A 27,610-nucleotide genomic window follows, 5' to 3' on the forward strand; every position below is an offset into this window, starting at 1 on the left:
TGTTTCTGAAAATTTACCTGGTCTGAAAATGTGTAGTTGAACAGCTTGATATTTAATAGAAAAAGACAGTGTGATAAATGAAGACAGTATTAAAGATATTTTATTCTCTCAGATTAATAATGATGAGTGTAATTCAATTTTCTTTTGCCATCCTGTGCTTTATAGAAATGTTTCAGGATCTTTCTTATCTACAGTTTCAAAAGGGTCCTTGTAAATATGTTTAGCATTATTACTGCTGTTTTGTTGTTACTGTCTCACCATCTTAATTTTTGAATTGCTTTTTGGTTGTACAATTCTCTCTTCATGCCACTCTTCCTAAATTCTTATTCTCACAAGTCATTATTCCCTTATGCTTAGCCTGACATTCTCATGGTTGAGAAAAATACGTCAGGTAAATCTGCAAATATTAGTAATTCAAGGGGAAGAATCTTGCATGGGGAAAGCAAGTGAAGTTGCAAATGAAAGGAGCTAATGAACTGAGCAAGGTCTCAAATCTGTAATTGTGGGAGATGACTTTAGGTTAAAAGAAATATAAGGGTCCTTCCTCCTCTGAGTGCAAGCAAGAGGGAAGAAAATGAGTGAAGATGATGAAATCTATTAATGAAAAGGACAAGGTGGTTTGGGATCTTTTTAGACAAACCAGAGGTTACTTTAACCTTTAGAGTCAAAGTAATAAGGAGTTGGTTTTAAGAATGTTTGGAAGGTGAGGGGCACCTGGGTGGCTCAGTCAGTTAAACATCAGACTCTTGATTTTAGCTCAGGTCATGATCTCAGTTATGAAATCAAGCCCTGCATCGAGCTCCACACTAGGTGTGGAACCTGCTTAAGATTCTCTCCCTCCCTCTGCCTCTACCCCCTCTCTAAAAAAATAAAATAAAAATATTTAAGAATGTTTGAACAAGGGCGCCTGGGTGGCTCAGTCAGTTAAGTGTCTGCCTTCGGCTTAGGTCATGATCCAGGAGTCCCAGGATCAAGTCCCACACTGGGCTCCCGGCTCAGCAGAGAGCCTGCTTCTCCCTCTGCCCCTTACCCTGCTCATGCTCTCTCTCAAATAAATAAATCTTTAGGAAAAAAAGAGAATGTTTGAATGGTGAGAGGAAAGTCACCTGCATTGTGAACTCGAGGTGGAGGTGGTTTTTTGTCTTCGGATTGCCAGTGGTTGGTGTGTGATAAGTGCTGAGGAGATTGAGAATATTGCAGAGAGAAGGTTGCTAGAGATGTCTGTTGGGGTGACAGGTCTGTAATTGGGTAAAGGAAAAGGTGATAGAGGCCAGAGACAGATGTTTTCACTCAGTGCAGTTCCCTAACAGAAAGTAGTGTGGGTGAGGGTGAAGAAGGGGCCAAAGAGGAGAGTGCAGGTGTATAGAAAGTGAAGCTTGTGGAAGACTGATGAATCACAGACCTGTACCTCTGAAACAATACATTATATGTTTAAAAAAAAAAAAAAAAAGATAGTAGGAAGGGAAAAATGGAAGGGGAAATTGGAGAGGGAGACGAACCATGAGAGACTGTGGACTCTGAGAAACAAACTGAGGGTTCTAGAGGGGAGGGGGTGGGGGATGGGTTAGCCTGGTGATGGGTATTAAAGAGGGCACGGATTGAATGGAACACTGGGTGTTATATACAAACAATGAATCATGGAACACTGCATCAAAAACTAATGATGGGGGCGCCTGGGTGGCTCAGTTGATTAGGCAACTGCCTTCAGCTCAGGTCATGATCCTGGAGTCCCGGGATCGAGTCCCACATCGGGCTCCCTGCTCGGCAGGGAGTCTGCTTCTCCCTCTGACCCTCCCCCCTCTCATGTGCTCTCTCTCAAATAAATAAATAAAATCTTTAAAAAAAAAAAAAAAACTAATGATGATTAACATAACATAACACAATATGGTGATTAACATAACATAATAAAATAAAATTTTAAAAAAAGAATTCCATTTTGATATATCTATTCTGTTTTTGAGCATCTCTTTGTATAACTTTATGAATGATTGTGGTAAGTATTAAATAGATATAACTTATCACAAAAAAAAGAAAGAAAGAAAGTGAAGCTTTGTGGAGGCAGTTTTTGATGTGATACACAAGCAGTCCTGTGTCCCTCCCAAGTAAAAAATCAGGAGGGTGCTTACTACCATCCTCCCATCAGGGTCTGTGCAAGGGTACTACATTGTAGAAGAGAGAGCTTTATAAAGCTACACTTCGTATTTAAATAATTAAACCATATGTAACAGCATATTCCAAATATGCAGTATCTCAGATTTTTTCAATGATAGTGTATGATACTAGTTGTGCAACAAGAACTGTACTTATGGATAAATATCAGAAAGAGAAGAAAAATGCCAAGTGCAACTTTTCACTTTTTTTCCCCCTGGTTCGATGCTTTTGCATATATTCTGTTTTTTAAGTAATGCTGTTTTTCTATTTTCCCATCCTATTGATATCCACTTATTCTTTCTTTTTGATGTAGTCATTCTCCCATTTTATTCTAAGTAGGAGTATTGTATAATTTAATTCAATTCCCTTGATATTAAACAATGTTCAGTAATTTTGGAAATTGCTTACTTAATAGCTTTTTCCACTGTGGAATTTATTCAAGAAATATGCAAATGTGAGCAATATGTAAGATACAGTGTTAGATGTGAGGGAGTTGCAAAGATTATTTAGATACAGATTTTTCTCCTGAAAAAAAATTTTTTTTTAAGATTTATTCATTTGAGAGAAAGCAAGTGGCAGGAGGGGCAGAGGGACAGGGAGAGAATCCTCAAGCAGACTCCCAGCCGAGCTCGGAGCCCGACACGGGGCTTGATCCTACAACGCATGAGATCATGACCTGAACTGAAACCAAAAGTCAGATGCTCAACCAGCTGAGCCACCCAGGCGCCCCTCTCCTGAAGATCTTTAAATTCTAGGATGGGGCAGGTATAGACACTGTGACAGAATGCTGTGTCATTTTTAGAGGAAGAATGTCTTCTACCTGGAAGTATTACTGATAGAGTTGTGTGATGGTTGATTTTGTGTCATCTTGGCTGGGCCAAGTGCCCAGATATTTGGTCAAATATTCTGGATGTTTCTGTGAAGATGGTTTTTGAATGAGATGAATTTTTAAATCAGTAGACTTTAAGTAGATTACTCTCCATGATGTGAGCGGGTCTCATCCAATCATGTGAAGGCCTTAATAGAGCAAAGAATGACTTCCTCTGAGCAAGAAGGAATTTTGCCAGCAGACCACCTCTGGACTCAGGCTTCAGCTCTTCCCTGGGTCTCCATCCTGCCAGCCTACTCTGCAGATTTTGGATTTTCACATTAGCCAGTTCCTTAAAGTAAATCTGTGGGGGGGGAGGGGTGTTTCCCTGGAGAAAGTTGATGAATACAAGTAGCATATAAGCTGAAATTTAGGGTATGTTGAATGTGGGGAGAAGCTATGGTAGAGGACAGAGAACCTGCTCTGGCTATAGAGAATAATGAGCTTTGTTAGAACTTAAGTTTGTATAAGTGGGATGGGACTAGGTCTTACAAGTGATGCTTGACCAAAGTTTTAACTTTAAGGCTACATCAAAAATCTTATTCTAGGGGTGCCTGGGTGGCGCAGTCGCTTCAGTGTCCAACTCTTAGTTTCAGCTCAGGTTGTGGTCTTGGGGTCATGAGATTGAGCCCAGCATCGGGCTCTGTGCTTGGTGCGGAGTCTGCTTGGGATTCTCTGCCCCTCCCACTCTGCTCACTCGCTCTCTCTCTCTCACTCTCTCAAATAAATAAATCTTTTTTAAAAAAACTCTTATTCTAGATTTACATTTGAATTTAGGCTTAGATTTCTAACTTACTTTGGGCATTTCTTGAATAATTCAGCCTTTCATTTATTGCTCTCTCATTTTGGTATTCAACAGACTTGTTTTTCTTCCTTACCAATCAGTATTAGAGCCTAATTTACAATTTTTAGTTTGTGTCCAAAAGTGAAGTCTTTTGGAAAATACTAATGATGTCATTTTGGGCATACTGACTGTATTTAACTATGTATATGTTTGTCATGTTTAAACTTATAAAGGTTTGGTATTTTATAATGGAGATACTGTATTAGGAAGTTGGTCATTACAGCTCTTCCCTCCATCCATGTAGTATGACTGTATGTTCAGGTATTAATATACTGGTAACTAGGTTTGATATTAGTGTGATGTTTGAACTTGATCTATTAGAAAGAGTTTTTTTTTAGATAAATGATTTTGCCAGAACCTTGACCCTTTTTATGTATTTTTTTAAAAGACAATCATGGGATGCATATCTCAGTAAATTGTAGTCAGAAATAAGGAATTGATTATATTCTTTCAGACTAATAGAGAAAAGTTTTTCCCTATTTCCCACTCCCTTTTTTTAAACATGGGCCTAAAACTTGGGCTTTTCTAGTTGGAGAATAAAAAAAACTAGGATACTTAACTAAAACATAGCACCATGATGAAGTTTAGGATAGAGAGGACAACCACTCCTAGTTCCAACATCTAACCCTGCTATTATTATTATTTTGTGTATTCTCTTTGAGGCTATATTTGTGTGTGGGAAGGGGAGGATTATTGAGATGAAATTCATATAACACAATTAACCATTATAAAGTAATATGATTCAGTGGCTTTTAGTGTAGTCACAGCGTTGTGCAACCACCACCTCACTTCAGTTTTCAAAATTTTTTCATCACCTTAGAAGAATACCCCTACCCATTAAGTAATTGTTCCCCATTTCCCTTTTCCCCCAGTAACCATTTATCTACTTTCTGTCTCTATGGCTTTTCCCCTTCTGGATGTATGTAAAACAGACCATACAATATGTGATCTGACTTTCACTTAGCATAATGCTTTGGAGTTTCTTTCTAGTTATAACATGTCTCACCATTTCATTCCTTTTTTATGGCTGGATAATATTCTACATATGTGTGTCTAAATATAAAAAACACAATTTGTTTATCCATCCATCTGTTGATGGGCATTGGGCATTTGGCTCTTTTTTTTTTTTTTTTTAAGATTTTTTATTTATTTGACAGAGACACAGCGAGAGAGAGAACACAAGCAGAGGGAGTGGGAGAGGGAGAAACAGGCTTCCCGCCGAGCAGGGAGCCCGACATGGGGCTCCATCCCAGGACCCTGGGATCATGACCTGAGCCAAAGGCAGACGCTCAACGACTCAACCACCCAGGCACCCCTGGGCATTTGGCTTTTATGAATAATACTGCTTTAAACATTCATGTGCAAGTTTCTGTGTGGACATAGGTTTTTACACATATGAGTGAAATTGCTGAGTAATATATATGGTAATTCTACGTTTAATTTTTTGAGGAACCACCAAGCTATGTTTTCCACAGCAACCGTACCATTTTACATTTCCCTTTGCAATGTCAGGGATGCCTATTTCTCTATATCCTTGCCAATATGTGTTATTTTGTTTTATTATTTTTTATACATTTGTGTTTTTTTATTAAAATTCAATTAATATATAATGTATTACTGGTTTCAGAGGTAGAGGTCTATTTTGTTTTATTATTAAAGCCCTTCTAGTAGTTTGTTTTTGTTGTTTTTTTTTATGTTATGTTAGTCACCATACATAACATCATTAGTTTTTGATGTAGTGTTCCATGATTCATTGTTTGCGTATCACACCCAGTGCTCCATTCAATGCCGTCCTTAATACCTATCACCGGCTAACCCATCCCCCCACCCCCCTCCCCTCTAGAACCCTCAGTTTGTTTTTCAGAGTCCATAGTCTCTCGTGGTTCGTCTCGCTCTCCGATTCCCCCCCCCGCTTCATTTTTCCCTTCCTACTATCTTCTTTTTTTTTTCTTTTTTTTTTTTTTTTTTAACATATAATGTATTATTTGTTTCAGAGGTACAGGTCTGTGATTTGTCAGTCTTACACAATTCACAGCGCTCACCATAGCACATACCCTCCCCAATGTCCATCACCCAGCCACCCCATCCCTCCCACCCCCACCACTCCAGCAACCCTCAGTTTGTTTCCTGAGATTAAGAATTCCTCATATCAGTGAGATCATATGATACTTGTCTTTCTCTGATTGACTTATTTCGCTTAGCATGATACCCTCTAGTTCCATCCACATTGTTGCAAATGGCAAGATTTCATGGGGGTTTTTTGATGCCTGCATAATATTCCATTGTATATATACACTGCATCTTCTTTATCCATTCATCTGTTGATGGACATCTTGGCTCTTTCCATAGTTTGGCTATTGTGGACATTGCTGCTCTGCCCCTCTAGTAGTTTCGAAGTGGCATTTCATGATAGTTTTGATTTGTATTAACATAATGACCCAAGGAGGGGCGCCTGGGTGGCTCAGTCGTTAAGCATCTGTCTTCGGCTCAGGTCATGATCCCAGGGTCCTGGGATCGAGCCCCGCATTGGGCTCCCTCCTCCGTGGGGAGCCTGCTTCTCCCTCTCCCACTACCTATGTTCCCTCTTGCTGTGTCTCTCTCTGTCAAATAAATAAATCTTTAAAAAAAACAACAACAACATAATGATCAAGGATATTAAGCCTCTTTTCACAAGCTTGTGGACTGCTTGTCTATCTTTTTTTTGAGAAATATCTTTTCAAGTTTTTGCCCATCTTTAATTAGGTGCTTTGTCTTTTTGTTGTTGAGTTGTTGGGGGTTTTTTGTTTATTTTTTTTTTTAAGATTTTATTTATTTATTTGTCAGAGAGAGAGAGAGCAAGCAGCAGGCAGAGGGAGAAGCAGGCTCCCTGCTTAGCAAGGAGCCTGATGCAGGACTCGATCCCAGGACCCTGGGGTTATGATGTGAGTCAAAGCCAGACACTTAGCCAACTGAGCTACCCAGGCATCCCTGTTGTTTAGTTGTTAGGAGTTCTTTATATATTCTAGATATTAAGCCCTTTTATATGACTGGCAAATATTTCTCACATTTCATAGCTTGTCTTTTACCATTCTCAATATTGTTCTTTGATGCACAAAATGTTTTGATTTTTGTGAACTCCAGTTTATTTTTTCTTTTGTTGCTCTGCTTTCAGTGTCAAATCTAAGAATCCATTGTCAAATCTGAGCTCATAAAGATTTACTCCTATGTTCTCTTAATAGTTTTATAGTTTTGGCTTATATGTAGATTGTTGACCCACTAAAAGAAAAACTGTGTGGGATGCCTGGGTGGCTTAGTTGGTTGAGTGTCAGATTCTTGGTTTCTGCTCGGATCATGATCTCGGGATCGTGGATGGAATTGAGCCCCATATTGGGCTCTGCACATAGTGCAGAGTCTGCTTGGGATTCTTTCCCTCTTCCTCTCCCCCTGGTGCACGTGTGTGTGTGCTCTCGCTCGCTCTCTCCCTGTCAAATAAATAAATAAATATTTTAAAAAGGAAAAAAAAAAACCTGTGCTTTTTCCTCTACTCGCAAGTTTACTCAATAGTCTGGCCACCACATGTTCAGTCATCACATCAACCAATTCTCCCAGCTCCCTAGACACCAACTGGGTATCCTACAATTTAATTCAGTTCTGACACTATCTACGTGAAGTTAGTGTCAGATCTCACAGGTTAAGGGCTCGGTCCCATGAGACAACCCACACCAGCCTACTTCACACACCAGTCTCAAGTTGCAAATTATCAACTGTACTTCTGCCCAAGTGGCTAAAAATTGAGGCTTCCCACGACCCCCTCCTTGGTTTGATCATTTGCCAGAAAGGCTCACAGAACTCAGGAAAACAGCTTACTTACTGAATTACCAGTTTATTATAAGAGGGTACAACTCAGGAACACCCAAATGGAAGAGATACATAGGGCAAGATATGTGGGAAGGAGTGCAGTGATCCTGTCTTCTCTGGGCAAGTCATCCTCCCAGCACCTCCACATGTTCAACAACCCAGCAGCTCTCTAAACCCCATAGTTTAGGGGTTTTTACAGAGGCTTCGTCACATGGGTGGCATGATCAACTCCATCTCCAGCCCCTCTCCCCTCCCCAGAGGATGGTCTTTCTGGTGACCAGCCCCTTTTCTGAAGCTATCCAGGAGCCCACCAAGAGTCTCCTCATTAGAACAAAATATGCTCTTATCGCCCAGGAAATTCCAAGAGATTTAGGAGCTCTGCATTAGGAACCAGGGTCAAAGACCAAATATTAGAACAAAAGATGCTCTTAGTACCTTTATTTCTTAGGAAGTTATAAAGGTTTTAAAAGCTCTGGCCAGGAGCTGGAGACAAAGACCAAATATATATTATTATATCACAACATCACATCTGCTTTGAGTTAGTTTTTGTTTTGGAATAGGTAGAGTTCCAATTGCATTCTTCTGTATATTGTCATCCAGTTGTCCCAAAACCATGTTTTGAAGACCCTTCTTTCCCCTGTTGAATATTCTTTGACCCTTATCTAAAATCATTGGCCAGGGGCGCCTGGGTGGCTCAGTCAGTTAAATGTCTGCCTTCGGCTCAGGCCATGGTCCCAGGGTCCTGGGATCGAGCCCCACATCGGGCTCCCTGCTCAGCGGGAAGCCTGTTTCTCCCTCTCCCACTCCCCCTGCTTGTGTTCCCTCTCTTGCTGTCTCTCTCTCTGTCAAATAAATAAATAAAATCTTTTAAAAAGACATTAAAAATAAAATCAATTGGCCATAGATGTTCGGCTTTATTTCTAGACTGTTCCATTCCATAAATCCTTATGCTAGTACACACTGACTACTGTAACTTTGTAGTAAGTTTTGAAATTGGGAAGTACAAGTCTTCCACCTTTTTCATGAATTTGAAGTTTGGTTTTTCCAGTTTGGGGGTGGTGGATTGTAATTTTGATAGGGATTGCACTGAATCGGTGGTAGCTCACTCTGGGAAGCATTGTAATCCTTTTTTTTTGAGAGAGAGAGAGAATGCACACGCAGAGGCAGAGGGGGAGAAGGGAGAAAGAGATGCACACTCCCCACCAAGTGTGGAGGCTGATGTGGGGCCTGGTCCCAGGACCCTGAGGTCATGACTGAGCCAAAGTCAGCCACTTAACCGACTGAGCCACCCAGGCACCCCGGAGCATTGTAATCTTAATATGAAGTCTTCCAGTTCATCAACATGGGATGACTTTCCATTTATTTAGCTGCTCTTTAATTTGTTTCAGTAGTCTTTTATAATTGTCAGCATACAAGTCTTTCACCTCCTTGGTTAAATTTTTCTTAGATGTTTTATTCATTTGGATGGTACTGTAAGTGAAATTGTTTTCTTAATTTCTTTTTGATTGATCATTGTTGTATATACAAACAGCTGATTTTTGTGTGTTGATACTGCAGCTGTAACTTTGCTGAATTCATTTATTAACTCTAGTTTTGTTTAGTTTTTTTTATGGATTCGGTATAGGTAGAATTCCCGTATATGGAATCATGTCATCTGCCAAAAGAGAGTTTTACTTCTTCCTCTCCAATTTGGATGCCTTTTATTTATCTTTCTTGGTAATTATATTGGCTAGGACTTCTAGTACATTGAATAGCAGTGGTGAAAGTGGACATCCTTATTTTGTTTCTGATCTAAGGGGAAAGTTTTCAATCTTTTACCATTAAATATGATGTTAGCTATTGGTTTTTTATATATGCCATTTATCCTGTTGAGGTAATTTCCTCCTATTCCTTATTTACTAAGTGTTTTTATCATGAAAGGGTGTTAAATTTTGTCAAATGCTTTTTCTGCATCTACTGAAATGATCATGTCAGGTATCTTGCCCCCTTAGTCTATTAATGTGGTATGTATTACATTGGATTTTTTTTTATGTTGAATCACCTTGCTTTCTTAGGATGAAATCCCCATTGGTCATGATATGTAATCCTTTTAAGATACTCTTGGATTCTGTTTGCTATTATTTTGTTGAGGACTTACGTATTTGTGTTCATAAGAGATACTGGTCTATAGTTTTCTTATGGTATCTTTGTCTGACTTTGGTGTCAGAGTAATGTTGGCCTCAAAGAATATATTAGGACGTATTCCCTTTTCTTCTCTTTTTTGGAGGCGTTTGAGTAGGGTTGGTGTTTTTTTTTTTAATGTTTGCTAAAATTTACCAATGAAACCATCTGGTCCTAGTTCTTTGTTTGAAGGCTTTTGATTACTGGTCAGTCTCTTTACTTGTAGATCTGTTGAGATTTTCTGTTTCTTCTTGAGTCATTTTGGTAATTTGATGTTTCTAGGGATTTTTCTATTTTTTTTTAAAGATTTTATTTATTTATTTGACAGAGAGAGAGCGAGAGCAGGAACACAAGCAGGGGGAGTGGGAGAGGGAGAAGCAGGCTTCCCGCGGAGCAGGGAGCCCGATACGGGGCTCGATCCCAGGACCCTGGGATCATGACCTGAGCCGAAGGCAGACGCTTAACGACTGAGCCACCCAGGCGCCCCTAGGGATTTTTCTATTTTATCTAGATTTTCTAATTTGTTGGTATTTGTTTGTAGTTTCTTTCTTACGAGCCTTTTAAATTCAGTGAGGTTGGTAGTAATGACCTTGCTTTCATTTCTGATTTTAGTGATTTGCATTTTCTCACCTTTTTCCCTTAGTCATTCTAGCTAAAGGTTTATCAGTTTTGTTTGTCTTTTCAAAGAACCTACTTTTGGTTTTGTGGATTCTGTTTTTCTGTTCTCTATGTTGTTAATCTCTGCTCCAGACTCTTCTTTCCTTCTGCTGGATTTGGGTTTAGTTTGCTCTTATTCTATGTTTAAGGTGCAAAGTTGATTTGAAATTTTTTGTAAGACTTATTTATTTGAGAGAGAGCACAAGCGGAGGGAGAGAATCTTCAAGCAGACTCCCTGCTGAGCGTGGAGCCTGACATGGGGCTCAATTCCGCAACCCGTGAGATCATGACCTAAGTTGAAACCAGGAGTCCCAGTTCTCAACCGACTGGGCCATCCAGGCACCCTGAGATTTTTTTTTTAATGTGATTATAGCTATAAATTTCTCTCTTGAGTATGGCATTCTTTACATCCCATAGTTTTGGCACGTTGTGTTTTCTTTTTTATTTGTCTCAATTTTTCTTAATTTCCCTAGTGATTTCTTCTTTGACTCATTGGTTGTTTAAGAGTGTGTTAATTTCCAGGTCCAGTTTCCTTTTATTATTCATTTCCAGTTTTATTCCATTGTGGTCAGAGAAGATACTTTGTAAAATTTCAGGTTTTTTTTCAATTTATTGAGAATTGAATTTAGCTTAACATGTGGTCTGTCCTGAAGAATGTTCCATGTGCAATTGAGAATAATGTATATTCTGCTGTTGTTGAGGGGGGAAAGGATAATCTGTTGCTTTTAAAAACTTTCAGGACACTGCTGGGGAGGTGCTTTGGCTCTTGAGGATTGAAACAACAGTCCCTCTGTGAATTACCAGGTAGTTCAAATCATACAACCCTGATTTTTGTGGGATATGCTTCCTGTTGCCCACCTAGGACTAGCAAAGCTGCACCAGGATCATGAGCCACCACCCCCATATCTGCCTTTGTGGAGATGGGAGTTAATGAATAGTAACAGCTAGCCACTATGCAAAATGCCAGAATTTACCACAAGTTAACAGCCTTACTTCATCAAGTACTCCCATGGATGCTACAAGTGTGTGATTAGACTCCATAGTTCCAAAGTGGTTTATTCAGACTTCACGTGCCAGGTCAGTAGTTGTTTCGGTGTTGGGACTGATTCCTGGATCTTCCTACTTTGCCATCTTTCATGTCAGTCATCTCTGTGTTTTTATTTTAGGTAGTTGTAATCTTTTGAAAATTACAGCTTTAGGGACACCTGGGTGGCTCAGTCGTTGGGTGTCTGCCTTCGGCTCAGGTCATGATCCCAGGGTCCTGGGATCGAGCCCCACATTGGGCTCCCTGCTCGGCAGGAAGCCTGCTCCTCCCTCTCCCACTCCCCCTGCTTGTGTTCCCTCTCTTCACTGTGTCTGTCAAATAAATAAAATCTTTAAAAAAAAAGAAAATTACAGTTTTGTAATCTGCCCCATATAACATGTTTAATGTTACTATATATATTCACCTGATTTTTAAATTTTTTAAAAGATTTTATTGATTTATTTGAGAGAGAGAGCGAGCAAGCATGAGAGGGAGGAGAAGCGAGGGAGAGAGAAAAGCAGACTCCCCACTGAATGCAAAGCTGGAAGCGGGGCTCAATCCCAGGACCCCGAGATCATGACCTGAGCCAAAGGCAGACACTTAACTGACTGAGCCAGCCAGGTGCTCCTTAATTCTCTTTTTTAAGTAGGGGCTTAAAAGCCCCCAACATGGGGCTTGAACTCACAACCCTGAGATGGGGAGTTGCATGCTCCTCCAACTAAGCCAGCCAGGCGCCCCTATATCTACTTAATTTTTTGATATCACAAATAGTATACCTATTCTGAAAAATAAAAAAAGACCAGTTGTAGAATTCTAAGTAAGAAATTGCATCCAATAAATCATATTCTTTTGGTGAGTTTGAGTCTCAAGACTGTTGCCTTTCTTTTAAGTTCCTTTTCACCGTTACTTGTCTGGTAACTTCCAAACTGGTCTTCTTCCATTTTCATTTTGTTTCCCACCATCACAGAAGGACAGATACTGTAGAATGGTGGTTGCCAGGGCCTGGGGGGGTGGAAATGAAGAATCATGGTTCTGTGGGTATAAAGTTTCAATTAAACAAGATAATAAAGTTTTATATCTCTACAACATTTTGCTATATAAATACTGTACTGTATTGCTTTAAAAATTTTTAAGACGTGTTCTTACCATGATTTTTTAAAAATTAAAATGATAGCATTAACAAAAGTGCTGGTAGTGAATTATATCTAATAAAGTTGTTTGTCAGCTTCAAAGAAAAAATTGAAAGCCTGATGGAAGAAGATACAAGAATTGAGGCTTGTTGCTGGAGACAGGGAAAGAGTGCATCAAGATCAGGGAGAACCGTGCAATAAGTACTTTTAAGACTAATTATGTAGCCGAATTGAGCCAAGAGGAAACTTGGGGTGAGTGGATATCATATACTAGTTTTCCATGGTTTGCTGTGTTTAGCTTTTGTTACCTCCAAGTGCAAAAATTAAATAACAAGTAAAATTGGGGATGAACCAATGTGATTTCTCACTGTACTGACAGTTCCTTTACTTAATTTGCACATAAGCTAATTAATGTGTTGAAATGTGTTGTAGCTGAACAGTAGTGGTGATTTTCTACCTTTTCTGTGCTCACCATGCCTTTCTTTCCACTCTCAATGCCCAGGTTGTTTGTATTATCTTCCAGTCATGTGTGTCCTTCCGATCTCTGTTAATTTGTTCTTTATAATGGTACAAGAATTGTCTATTGGAAATATTATATCTGATCAAACCAGTCTCCATCATTAGAGCATGTTTTTCATACTCTTCGTGTGTGTAATTCATTCTCCATGGTCTCTGTTTTCATACTTTTTCATTTTCCTCTTTTGCTGTATGATACAGGTTTTCTTCACAGCACATTTTGGAAAATATGCCCTTAGTTTTAAAGTCTAATGTTGGTTACCTTTAGGACCTCAAATAACCTTTTTTTTGAGAGAGAGAGAGCCAGAGAGAGCACAAGCAGGGGGAGCGGCAGACAGAGAGAGAAGCAGGCTCCCTGTGTGGGACTCGATCCCGGGACCCTGGGATCATGACCTGAGCCAAAGGCAGACGCTTAACTGACTGAGCCACCCAGGCGCCCCTCAAATAACCAAATGTTAAGCCTACATATATTTATCAACTTCCCAAAAAATTTTATCAAGTGACTCTCTGCTATAACAGATGAGAGTATCAATTTATGTATTTCCTTTTGTGTTTTCCTCTATTTCCACTCATCTTTGTCTTCCAATATTTGTTAGACTACTATGTGATAAACCATCCTGACTTCTGTCAGTATGTAAGTTAGTAGCTTTTTTCAGAACTATTAAACTTACATTCTGTTCTAAGACCATAGTAAGTTGTCATACACATTTATGTGCTTAAATGAATTTATTCTTCATCTCTTATTTAAATTCAATTAATTAACATATAGTTTATTATTAGTTTCAGAGATAAAGTTTAGTGATTCATCAGTTGCATATAACACCCAGTGCTCATTACATCAAGTGCCCTCCTTAATGCTCATCACCCAGTTACACCATCCCTCCACCCATCTCCCTCCAGCAACCCTCAGTTTGTTCTGTAGAATTAAGAGTCTCTTATGGTTTGTCTCCCTCTCTGATGTCATCTTATTTTATTTTTTCTTCCCTTTCCCTGTGATCCTCTGTTTTGTTTATTAAATTCCACATATGAGTGAAATCATATAATTGTCTTTCTCTGACCTATTTCACTTAGCATAATACCCTCTAGTTCCATCCACATTGTTGCAAATGTATTCATCATCTTTTATATTTTGTTTGATACCACTGTTTCTATGAGTTCTTTAATTTGATATAGCAAAGGATAATTCTCTATAGCTTATAGTGAACTAAATCTTTTTCTGGAAATACAGCAAAACCTTTTGATCAAATTTAGGTCTTCATGTCAGGAAATTTCTGTTACATCTTTATATTTTCTCTTATTCTCTTGTCTGGATCTGCATAACAATCATCTTCAACCATTTTATTTCTGTACTTTTTCTTTACATCTTACTTCCTTTTTCTCAGAATTGTTCTCTATTAATGACTTGGTTTTACTGCTTTGACTGTTGTGTTGTTGATATAGTTATTCTGCTGTTACATTTGTCTTGTCTGTTCTTCTCTTTCCTTAACTCTGTATGCTACCTTTTCTTTTCAGTGTCATTTTGATCATAAGAATTTTATTTTTCTCAAGAAGGTAAAGCAATTCTTTTTGAAATTTTCTTCTATTTCCTGTGACAAATATTAATCCTGAATGGATTTTTCATCTGTCTAGTGAACACATGGGTATACTTTGAATGGTTTCGTTAGGCCTTGGAAAACCTAATGGAGCTTGTCGGTGGTTTTTGTACAAGGAGGACTTTGAGAAGGCGCCTGGATGGCTCAGTCAGTTAAGCATCTGCCTTTGGTTCAGGTCATGATCCCAGGGTCCTGGGATCGAGTCCTACATCGGGCTCCCTGCTCAGTGGGGAGCCTGCTTCTCCCTCTCCCTCTGCCCCTCCCCCCTCCCACTTATCCTCTCTCGCGCGCTCTGTTCTCTCTCTCTTTCTCTCTCAAATAAATAAATAATCTTTTAAGGAAAAAAAAAGGAGGACTTTGACTTTTCCTCCCTCTGCTTCAAGATGAACTAGTGTATTACTAATGAGGCCTGAGGCTGTATACATGGTGTACTGGTGATGCTGCTGCCGCTGCTGAGGTTAGGGGTGATACTGATTTGTATGTAATTCTCTTAATCCTGATTTTTCTAGCTCTTTATTCTTCCTTTAAGATAAAGGACAAAATATAGAACCTTGTCACTTACTCCTGCTGTTATAAAGTACTCTTTGGCCACTAGGGGAGGAGGAACTTCAACTAGGGTATTCCACATCTTTTCCCTTACCACATCCATGCTCCTGTCCCCATCTACTAATGTGGAGGTACCAGTGAGCATTTCTCAGGTCATGCTGCATATGGATTCTCGGATTGGTCTTCCAGTTTGGACTAACTCATTCAGTATTGGAGTGATACGTTTTAATAAAATTTCATGCTATAAATGTGAGATCTCCTAGTTTAGGGATATTTTAACTCTTTTTGGCTATTTAGTTTTAGGGAAGGATATCCTCCTGCAAGCCTACATCTATGCAACCATCTTTTCTGGAAGTATCATAAGTAATAGAAAGACTTTTTAGGAGGGAGGCATTATTTAAAATGAAATGATATTCATATTTAATCTAACCCTGGATCAGTTCTACAGAAAAATGCATACATTCAAAACGTTGCACAGTCTTAAGGGGTTTAATCCCTCTAGGACATTGTTAAATAGATAATACATGATCTCTCAAACTTCTTATTTGAAACTTCTGTATGGATGCAGACATTTTCACAAGTCTAAGATAGTGAACCTGAAACTTTAGTATTCATAAGAAACTTGAGGAATTGGTTTAAAATGCAGATTTATAGACCCACTCCTCAGAACGTCTTGATTCAGTGTATTTGAATAGGATCCCAGAAATCTTTTTAGCCAGGGGCGCCTGAGTGGCTCAGTCGGTTAAGCGTCTGCCTTCGGCTCAGGTCATGATCCTGGAGTCCCGGGATTGAGCCCCGCATCGGGCTCCCTGCTCAGTGGGAAGCCTGCTTCTCCCTCTCTCACTCCCCCTGCTTGTGTTCCCTCTCTCGCTATCTCTCTCTCTGTCGAATAAATAAATAAAACCTTTAAAAAAAAAAAATCTTTTTAGCCAGCTTACCCTGGTGTAGGTGGTCCACAGTTTAACTTTGAGTAATGCTATCTTAAGTGTTGAAATAATCCGATTTAATTATGAGATAGGTATTTTAGGTAACTAGGGCCTTTCAGGCTGTCCCCTGAGGCTGAATACCTGACAGCTGCTTGGCTTGGCTTCTAGAGGACCTACCACTCACTGAGATCGATGTTCCCTTCATTGTCTTCTCTTAATCCAAAAGCTTAATTTCCCAAACTTTGGGATTTTGTGGACGGAGAAATCTTCACTTGCCATTCCACCCCCCAACAAGAAATCTCACATAGGTTTGCCAATTTTTTATTTTGCTGAATGATATTAAAAATAAATCAACAATGAAAGAGGACATTTTTAACACCTTCTCTCACCACAACCACCAAAGATATAAATAAATAAAAATGTAGGAAGAACATGACCTCATAATACAGATTGTCTTTTAAATTGAGTACATTTAGCTCTTTTAGCTCTAGGCAGAACCCACTCTATTTTCCTCTTTTTTTAAACAAAATTTCTTGAGCTACAGATTAATGAATATTTTCTCACAGATGACATTTAAGAACTGCTGTTTATTGGTATTTGGAAGAGTGCATTTCTAAGAGGCACTACGTGAATATGATGAGTAGACATATCTCTCATATCCTCTGTTTTCTCACCAGTTCGGTCCTTTGGTACAGAAGACAGACCAACAGATCGTCCAATACCACCTCGAGATGAAGTCTTTGAATACATCATATTCCGTGGGAGTGATATTAAAGACCTCACTGTTTGTGAGCCACCAAAACCACAATGTTCTTTGCCTCAGGACCCAGCTATCGTTCAGGTATCTGATAGTAAATTTGTCTTGGAGTGCAAGAAAACTTCAAGTACATGGCTAGTCTTGGCTTTTACCTCTCTTCTATTTTGGTTTTGGGGTGTTTTTGTTTGTTTTTCCTCAATTGAATGTTCGTGTGCTTATCATTTCCTAGTTACCTAGACCTAAAATACCTGGATAATGTTTTCATCTAGGTTTTTTTTCTTTAGATCATAAGTTGGGACTAAATAAAGTAAGAAATTTGGGGTGCCTGGGTGGCTCAGTCGTTAAGCATCTGCCTTTGGCTCAGGTCATGATCCCAGGGTCCTGAGATGGAGCCCTGCATCAGGCTCCCTGCTCAGCGGGGAGCCTGCTTCTCCCTCTCCCACTCCCCCTGCTTGTGTTCCTGCTCTCGCGCTTTCTCTCTCTCTCTGTGTCAAATAAATAAACAAAATAATTTTAAAAATAAAGTAAGAAATAGCAGAGGGATTTATTTTTATCATAAAATATTTTCTAATTTTAGCAAGTTAAAATAGCTTACATTTATTGAGGTCTAACTGTATGAGAAGCACTATTCAAACTACTGCACATACAGTAAGTCAATCCTCACAATACTCTCTGAACTTGGTACTATAATTATAGTATAACTATATAATTCTCCTTTTTTTACAAGTGAGTAAATTAAGATAGAGCCACAATTTGGACAGAACCAGATAGTCTGGTTCTGGAATCCAGGATCCATGTCACTTACTATGTTATTCACATTTGGTTCATATTACAAACCAGGGTGGTAATGGCTACTCTTAGGTGAGATTATTAGGTTCAATGAAAAAAAGTAATAAATCATATTGGTATCATACATATATATAACATAATACGCATGCAGTATTGTATAATACAGCACAAACATAAAGGGATTTTAACACACATAGGTATATTACTCGATTCTCTAAATAAGGTATAAAACGTGATGGCTGGGTGGCTCAGCCTGTTCAGCATCTGCCTTTGGCTCAGGTCATGATCCCAGGGTCCTGGGATCTAATCCCACATCGGGCTCCCTGCTCAGCGGGGAGCTTGCTTCTCTCTGCCTGCTCTGCCTGCCGCTCCCCCTGCTTGTGCTCTCTCTCTGACAGATAAATAAAATCTTAAAATAAAGAAATAAAATAAGGTATGAAAAAAGAAGACCCTAAGGATTCTCAGTAAAAGAAATAAAAAATTTATATTTTATTAAAAACAAATACATGATTTCTAAAAGATTATAAGTTATGAATTAAGGAGGATATTTATTACAGTGCTTGTTTACATGATAATTGGAAGTATATAGAAACTGCCTGAATTTTAGTTATAACAGCAGAGGAAGCAGATTGATGTAGGAGTGTTTTCATTTTAGGGCATAGCTGATTAAAAGCTTATGGCCCCCATGATTTTCCTCTTGGATCCATTTTCTTCTCAACCCTTTTTCTTGTCAGTCTTTGGTCATTTGCACTAAAATATGCTTGTTGATTTTTTTTTTTAAAGTACTGTAATACTTTTAGATTTTTTTAAATTAATTTTGTTTTATGCTGTGATGAAATCTTAGTTTTCCACAAAACAGATTCTTAGAATATATATTATCTTGCATAAGATTTGTCTTACTTCCAATATTAAAATACCTAATGAACTCTTCTAAAGAAAATAAGTGGTATATAAAATTATATAAAAAAAAAGATTTTTTTTAAATCTTTTTTAAATAGAAAAAAATAGAAGGGTGCCTGGCTGGTTCATTTGGTGGGGTGTGTAACTCTTGAGCTCAGGGTTATGGGTTTGAGCCCCATGTTGGGCATAGAAATTACTTAAAATCTTTTTTTTTTCTCAAGATTTTATTTATTTAAGAAAGCACGAGCACAGGTGGGGAGGAGGGGCAGAGGGAGAGGAAGAAGCAGACTCCCTGCTGAGCAGGGAGCCTGATGTCGGGACTCATTCCCAGGATCCTGGGATCATGACCTGAACCGAAGACCGACACTTAACTGACTGAGCCACCCAGGCGCCCTAAAAATAAAATCTTGTAAAAAATGGAAAAAAAAGAGAAAGTACCTTTTAATATTTATTTAATATATTTATCTTTCCTGAATATGTTTTTAATAAGAAATAATTAAATTTATTCTTATAAATTGGAGAAATTCTCTCCTCTTCCCCCCCCTTGTTAAGTCTAACTTTTAAGGAAATACGCCTGAAGGAATCCTGAGAAAATGTGAATTTTCTTAAATGGGGGAGAAGAGACACGTTTTAATAGAGATGGCCTACACCAAAGAGTGGTATTATCTGACTCTCTCTTGTATAGATTTTCTGATAATTCTCCAGGGAAATAGTTATTTAAGTTATCAGCTTTATGGAGTCCGAAGAACCAAGAAAACAAGTCAAACTGGTGTTGAATAACTTCTTCCAGTCACCATAAATTTTGACTTTTGACCTTTTGATTCATACATCCAAAAGTATTTATTGAACACCTGCCATGTGCCTGATACTAGCAGTGAACACACAGACAAGGTCCTACCATCAATGAGCTTATATCCTTTTGGTAATTAGTACACTTCATATTTGTATTATGAGATATTTTATATGAAGATAAATGAATATATAATATGCATATATACGTTCTATAATATATATTAGGTTTAGTAAGTTGAAATTTTTGTAAAATGTTGTTTAACTTAATGAAAAATATATTTTAAAAATGTAAATGGTCATGGGGCACCTGGGTGGCTCAGTTGATTAAGCATCTGACTCTTGATCTCAGCTCAGGTCTTGATCTCAGAGTTGTGAGTTCGAGCCTCACATTGGATTCCATGCTGGACATGGAGCCTACTTTAAAAGATAAATAAAAAATAAAAATGTAAATGGTCTCGTGTGGGATAGTTTGTTTCTGCATCTCTGTCCTGTAAATTTAATAGTGTACTTCAGATGATTGAAATATGAGCAAAATCACAAGTGAGATACCTTATTTTTGTCAGCACCAGACTAAAACTCAGTATAACCAAATGTAATTTTTCCCATATTCTTTCTTAAAACAAAGTTACTTTACTTATTCAAGTAACTTTTCTTTCAGTCTTTCCTAAACTTGCTATAAAACTCTTAACTCTACTTAACTATAGAAAAATATATTTATAAGTCACATCAAGTATAATTGGCACATATACAAATATTGAAATCAGGAGGTTGTTAAACTGTTCTGATATTAAGTGCATGTTGTAAGTTATTATAATTGCTTTTGTATCTAATAGTTATAATTTAAAACCTTCTTTAAAAATGTAAATATTCGAATTTTTTTCGTTATATACATGTTGTATAGAGCCTGGAAAAATAACCCATGATCTTTCTTCAGTCTTCACTAGGCTCATCTACTTCTTCATTCCAGTCAGTGGGTTCCTATGGACCTTTTGGCAGGATGTCGACATACAGTCAGTTCAGTCCAAGTTCATTAGTCGGGCAGCAGTTTGGTGCTGTCGGTGTTGGTATGTTGTGCTTTTTTCTTTTTCTTTTTTTTTTTTTCTTAAATTTACCTGTCTTTACCATAAATTTACAGACATGTTGTTTGGTGTTCCTTTTGTAACCTATTAATTTAAAGGTTTTATTTAACGTCCTTAATAACTAGTGGTTCTATAAAGGTCATCTCTCAGAATAGTCACTTTTTTTTTTAAATCTAGATCTGTTCAATTGCCAAATATCATTGAATGTTATTTTAAATTTACATAAGATATCTCCATTTAAAATAAGCATTTTTTTCCGGAGTACCTGGCTGGCTCAGTTGGAAGAGCATGTAACTCTTAATCTCGGGGTCATGAGTTCGAGCCCCACATTGGGTGTAGAGATTACTAGAAAAATAATCTAAAAAAACCATAAAATAAGCATTTTTTTCCAACAGGATGGGTTTTCAAAAAGGGGGTTGGAGATAATGCTATTATTAGGGAATAATAATGCCATTAAGGAGTATTTATATTAGGTAGAATGTGAAAAGATAATCACACATAGCATGTTTGAGGGCATGATGCTTTGTTTATTGTAACAATGTTTTAGAAACATGAACACTGTAAAGAGAAAGCTAGATATAATCAGATCAGCTCTGATTTTTTTGTTTTTATAGCTGTGCATTTTAGCTCTTTAGTAGAAATTTTCATAGTAAAGAATAACTATTTATTTATTTATTTATTTTAAAGATTTTATTTATTTATTTTGACAGAGAGAGAGAGACAGTGAGAGAGGGAACACAAGCAGGGGGAGTGGGAGAGGGAGAAGCAGGCTTCCCATGGAGCAGGGAGCCCGATGCGGGGCTCGATCCCAGGACCCTGGGATCATGACCTGAGCCGAAGGCAGATGCTTAACGACTGAGCCACCCAGGCGCCCCAAGAATAACTTTTTAAATCTCAAATTCTAGCCCTTAATCTTTTTTAATTCAATTGAAATAACCATTTATCAGTTTACCTTGTTTCTCTGCATCACAAATCCAGTTTCAGGTGTATCTTGAAACCCATTAGCACGTTAACAAGTTTTGTTAAAATTAATTCCTTTTTATAAATATACTTTTTTTATGTAGTTGTGACTTTTCAAGTATGTAAATGTTTTGCTTATTCACAAAATCAAAAAGGATGGGAAAAAATAAATCCTAAAATTGAATGGCTATAAACAGAAATAACTGGTGCTAAGTTTATATCAAATTGATAGTATAACCACACAGAAAAAAAGAATTTAAGTAACTTTTACACTCTTAGTAGGGGTATATTGTAAGAACAAATGAAACTGTAAAAATCCCTTGACTTAGGGTTTGTAATTGGTAGTGGTATTGGTATTAATTTTGAAACTGTTTTGTATGTATTATAGGATAGGGCAAATGACTAATATAGTGATGTTGTTGGGAAATGCTGTTCTTTCCTTGGAGAAGGGAGAAAGAAACATAGGAGTAAGGAAGAACCCTGTGGTGTTGAATGTGAATTGGAAGCATGAATGTGAACTTTTTTAAAACTGGTTATTTCCTAACTCTGTTCATAGAAAGGACTTAGAAGCAGTGATACCCTGTAGCAAAGAATATGTGTAGACCCAGTTCTTGGTTTCTAAATACCATTCCCCACTAGAAGGAACACGGGCCCCTTGAGAAAAGAAGGGAAAACAGTGCTGTTTTTTTTTTTTTAAGTTTATTTATTTAAGTAATCTCTACACCCAACGTGAGGCTCAAGATCAAGGGTCACATGTTCTTCCGACCGAGCCAGCCAGGTGCCCCAACAATGCTCTTTTTTAACAGAAAAGTCCCAGCTAACAAATAGAAGGAATGGTAGATACAAAAAATCACCATTTTTGTAATATCCAGTGTATTAATTAGCAAGGATTATCAGTGGATGCTAAAATCATTGGGTGAACAGTGTTGGACAGAGTATTAAAATGGCCTTAAAATATCATCCCACAGTTAATTAATTACAGAGGGGACGACATTGTGCCTTTATAATGGAGACCTCTCATAGTCACCATTTTAATCAAGTCTTAAAGTTTGGCATTGCCATAGTTAACTAATTAAATGTCTCCTAATGTGATGATGTAGGAATTTGGTAAATCCCGATTTACCCTGTTAGCTATAACTGTTAGAATCCTATTCTGAGGACTTAAATAAGGGGCAGTTGCAAATTATCCTTTTGAGACTCCTTTCACTAAATTGAGTAGTTGGCTAACATTGAGATTATTACTGCACTTAACCTCGTACATTACCGTGAAGTTTGTATGACTTAATATGTGTAAAGCATTTGAATAGGGTCTAGCATATAGTGTTACATAGTAAATACTGCTTCTACCATTCTTCAGAGCCTGCTTTTCTAATCAGAGTATCTATTTCTTATAAATGCTTTTATCTAATTTTGATATTATTGGGAGTTGCTAGTTTACTGTTCTTTGGGTGTCACAAAGGTAGAGGGTTTTATTTGTATTTTCCATGTCAGTTGAGTAATTTTTGCAGTAGATGATTATTTTTCATTTGTTGATTTCCATATTGGTAGGATAATTTGTGGAGTGACTAGAGAGCTATATATAATATTCAGAAGTTGTTAAATGAGGAGGAGGAAGAAAATTACTGATTAAGGTGGTAGGTGATTTTTAGAAAAGGAGTTAACTCAGGTATGGTTTGTGTTAGCATGAATTAAGCCAGATTTTAATCCAAGCCTCTTGTTTTTGATCCCTAATGCAGTTGACCCTTGAGCAAATGTATTTGAACTGCACAGGTCCACTTACACGTGGGTTTTTTCCAATAAATACATTAGTAAATGTATTTTTTTCTACCGTGTTGATTTTTTTTTTTTTAAGATATTTATTTGAGAGAGAGAGAGCATGTGTGAGCAGGGGGAGGGAGAGGAAGGGAGAATCTTGAGCAGATACAGGCCTCAGTCTCACGGCCCTGAGATCATCACCTGAGCTGAAACTAAGAGTAGGACGCTTAAATGACTCAGCCATGCAGGTGCCCCCGAATGATTTCCTTAATAACATTTCCTTTTCTTTAGCTTACTTTATTGTAAGAATACAGTACAGTATTCTGACTTAAAAAGGAAGCTTAAATCAGGGAAACTCTTGCTATTTGGGAAAATTTTTTTCCATTTTAATTTTTATATGTTATAGTCTTTTTACAGGTTTTTTTTGCAGTTTATATCATGAAGATTAATATCTGTAACATCTATAGGGCTTCCAAAACTAAGGACCTACAACCCAACAGAAAAAGAGGCACGTGTTAGGAACTAACTTTGCCTTTTTCAGAAAGAAAGTAATACAAATGTCCTTCATATGTGGAAAAATGCTTAAGTTTTGCTTATGATAAGAGATACATAAATTAAATCTGTACTGAGGCACCATTTCTCACTATCAATTTGGCAAAAGCCCAGAAGTTTGAGTGTGTATATATGGTATTTTTGCAAGATAGTGAGGAAACAGATACTCTCATACATTGAAAAGAATGATACACCAGACAGAATTAAAACATTATTTTTTTAAAGCTGATGCTAAAATAATTCTTAAGTGCAAAGATTAGGTCTTTATTGACTTTAATTTATGGATCCTTAGGAAAAATTAATGACCCCACAATAAAGGAAACAGCAAAACTGCCATGGCATGCTAAGTCTCATAATACCCTGTGGACAAGACTGAGAGCTGTTGGCTGAATAGACAGACAAATGGGTACATTTTAGCTGGTTAAACATAGTCAAGCCATATTAGACAATGATTCTCTTAGGTCTCTAGTATTTCATAGAGATTAATTTTTAATGAAAATTTAGATCATTTTGATGAACATTTAGAAGGCAGGCTTATGAACTTTATAGTTAGCATAAAGCCAGTTGAGTATTTCATACATTGGGGCTGACAGACTAAGGATTGTTCAAGATCCACTTTGATAAAGTGTAAGGGAATTAAACATTCCAGTTAAAAGGCAGAGATAATCAAACTGAACTCAGAAAAATAACAAGACCTAACTATGTAATGTTTATAAGAAATACACTGAAAGAGGAGAAAATAAAAAACAGCGTGGCATATCATACAAATACTAATAACAAGAAAACTATGTTAGACAAATTAACAGCAGACAAAGAAACTTAAAAGATGAGGGGTACTACCAGAGATAAGAAGGATTCTTCCTAATGGTACAGAGGACAGTTCATCAGGAAGCTTTAATAATCCTAGATGTAACTTTTATAAAATAGTGCACCCCAAAATTGTAGAATATAGATTCTTTTCATGTAAATATGGACCACTTAATGGGATAGATCAAATCCTGAGCCATAAAACAAGTTACATTAAATTTAGGACTGACGGACGCCTGGGTGGCTCAGTCGTTAAGCGTCTGCCTTCGGCTCGGGTCATGATCCCAGGGTCCTGGGATCAAATCCCACATCGGGCTCCTTGCTCAGTGAGGAGCCTGCTTCTCCCTCTCCCTCTGCTGCTCCCCCTGCTTGTGCTCTCTCTCTCTCTCTGACAAATAAAAATCTTAAAAATAAATAAATAAAATTCTATAAAAAAAATAAAATAAAAAATAAATTTAGGACTGAAATCATACATGGTATGTTCTCATAACCATAAATTAAATAAATATAACTTGAGGGGCGCCTGAGTGGCTCAGTCGTTAAGCGTCTGCCTTCGGCTCAGGTCACGATCCCGGGGTCCTGGGATCGAGCCCCGCATCGGGCTCCCTGCTCCGCGGGAAGCCTGCTTCTCCCTCTCCCACTCCCCCTGCTTGTGTTCGCTATCTCTGTCTCTCTGTCAAATAAATAAAATCTTAATAAATAAATAAATATAACTTGAAAAATTCCAATTAACTGGAAATTGAGCAAACTTATAAATCACTAATGAATCGAAGAAAGCATAAGAGAAATTAGAAAATACTTTTTAGTGATCATAAAATGCAGCATATCAAAATTTGTGAGTGGAGCTTAGAGGAAATTTTACACCTTTAAAAAATTTTATACTTTCAAATGCATGTATTAGAAAATAAGAATGTTTTAGAATTAGTGCTCTAGACTGCCAGCTTAAGAAGCTAAGAAAAAAGGAAAGAAAATTAGCCCAAATGTAGTAGAAGGAGAAAAAATTAAAAGCATAAATCAATGAAAAGAAACAAGCCAAAATAACTTGATGTAATGAGCACTGGGTGTTATATGCAACTGACGAATCACTGAATTCTACCCCAGTAACTAGTAATATAGCATATGTTAACTAAATTGAATTTAAATAAAGAATTTTAAATAAACAAATAAAAAAAAGAAAAGCCAAAATATACATAACATCAACAAAGCCTGATCAAGGAAAAAAAGAAGACCCAAATTACCAATATGAGGAATGAAAGAGTAGATATCATTATAGATCCTTAAAGAACAGATCTTATGGATGAGTTTATGTCAACAAATTTGACATCTTAGGTAAAATAGATTCCTTGAAAAATACAACTTTCCTAAACCCAAACAGGAGGTGATAAAAACATGATATCCTGGCTAACTAAGATACCAAAATCTAATGAGGTCATTACAAGAAAAGAAAATTACAGCCCACCATCTCTGTGGACATATATTTAAAAATCCTTAACAGAATATTAGCAGTGAAAGTCAGCAATTCATAAAAAGAATAGTACATAATGACAAAGTAAAGTAATCTCAGAAATGCAAAGTTGTTTTAACATTTGAAAATTATTAGTAATTTACCACATTAACAGAATAAAGGAGAAAAACTATAATCCCAAGAGATACAGAACAGGCATTTGATAAAATTCAGCACCTACTTATCAACAACTGAGGAATGGGAGGGAATTTCCTAAATTTAATCAGTGAAATGAAAAGTTTACATACATAAAGGCAAGAAAGAAAGATACAAAGATTGAAAAGGAAGAACTAAAAATGTCTCTATTTGAAGGAGGTATGATTGTGTACGTAGAAAATGCAAAAGAATATTCAAACCATTAGAATGAATAAGTGAATTTAGCATGGTAAGGGAATACATGGTAAATATACAAAATGAACTATATTTTTTATTCTAGAACAGATGGGTTGGCAAACTGTGATCTGTGGACTGAATCCAACCAGCCTCCTGTTTTGATAAAGTTTTATTGGAATACAGGCACACCCATTTATTATATGTTGTTTATGGCTGCTTTTACACTACATAGGCAGAGTTAAGTAGTTACAACGGAGACCATATGGCCTGAAAAGCCTAAATATTTATCATCTGGTCACTTGTAGTTGAAGTTTATTGACATGTGATCTAGAACAGATTGTTGAGAAGTGAAATGTAAAGTGCACCACAGCTTGCAGTTAGCACCAGTAACATCAGATACCCAGGAAATAATATAACAGAAGATATTTGAAAACATCTACAACAGTGGTTCTCAGTGGAGGAGGGTTAATTTTATCTTCCTCCTGCAGGGGACATTTGGTAACGTATGGAGACCTTTTTGGTTCTCACAACTGGGGGATACTAGTATGTAGAGGGTAGAGGCCAAGGATGCTACCTAACATCCTACAGTGCATAGGACAACTCCTCACAAAATGTCAGTAGTGCTGAAGCTGAGAAAACTGCTCTATAATGAAAACAAAATATTGCTGAGAGAAATTAAAGTTCTAAATAAATGGAGAGTTGATCCAGGCTTGTGGGTTGGAAAATTCAGTATTATTTTTAAGGTGATATTTTTCCCAAAATTGATTTACAGAGTAAATAGAATCCCAGTAGACATTTTAAAATAGAAATTGACAGGGGGCTCCTGGGTGACTCAGTCGGTTGGGCATCTGACTCTTGATTTTGGCTCAGGTCATGATCTCAGGGCCATGAGATCGAGCCCCATGTTGGGCTCTGCGCTGGACACAGAGCATGCTTGGGATTCTCTCTCCCTCTGCCCCCCACCCCCACTCCTGCTCTCTCTCAGAAAGAAAGAGAGAGAGAAATTGACATGCTGATTCTAATATTTGGTGGAAATACAAAACCTAGAATAGCCAAAATAGTCTTGAAGAAAGGGGGCATCTGGGTGGCTCAGAGAGTTAAGCGTCCGATTCTTGATCTCAGCTCAGGTCT

General features: G+C 37.5%; 1 protein-coding gene across 6 annotated transcripts in view; it reads left to right on the forward strand.

Annotated features, from left to right (window-relative positions):
* The window catches only part of LSM14A (LSM14A mRNA processing body assembly factor), a 58,690-nt gene that overhangs the window by 11,334 nt on the left and 19,746 nt on the right, over positions 1 to 27,610 (forward strand). For all 6 annotated transcript variants that reach the window (XM_078062831.1, XM_036118572.2, XM_036118579.2 and 3 more), the window contains exons 2-3: positions 16,929 to 17,092; positions 20,424 to 20,553. In XM_078062831.1, the coding sequence (XP_077918957.1) occupies positions 16,929 to 17,092; positions 20,424 to 20,553 (294 nt within the window). The remainder of the gene's footprint in view (positions 1 to 16,928; positions 17,093 to 20,423; positions 20,554 to 27,610) is intronic.

Source organism: Halichoerus grypus, chromosome 15 (genome assembly GCF_964656455.1).
Source record: "Halichoerus grypus chromosome 15, mHalGry1.hap1.1, whole genome shotgun sequence".
Taxonomy (NCBI): Eukaryota; Metazoa; Chordata; class Mammalia; order Carnivora; family Phocidae; genus Halichoerus; species Halichoerus grypus.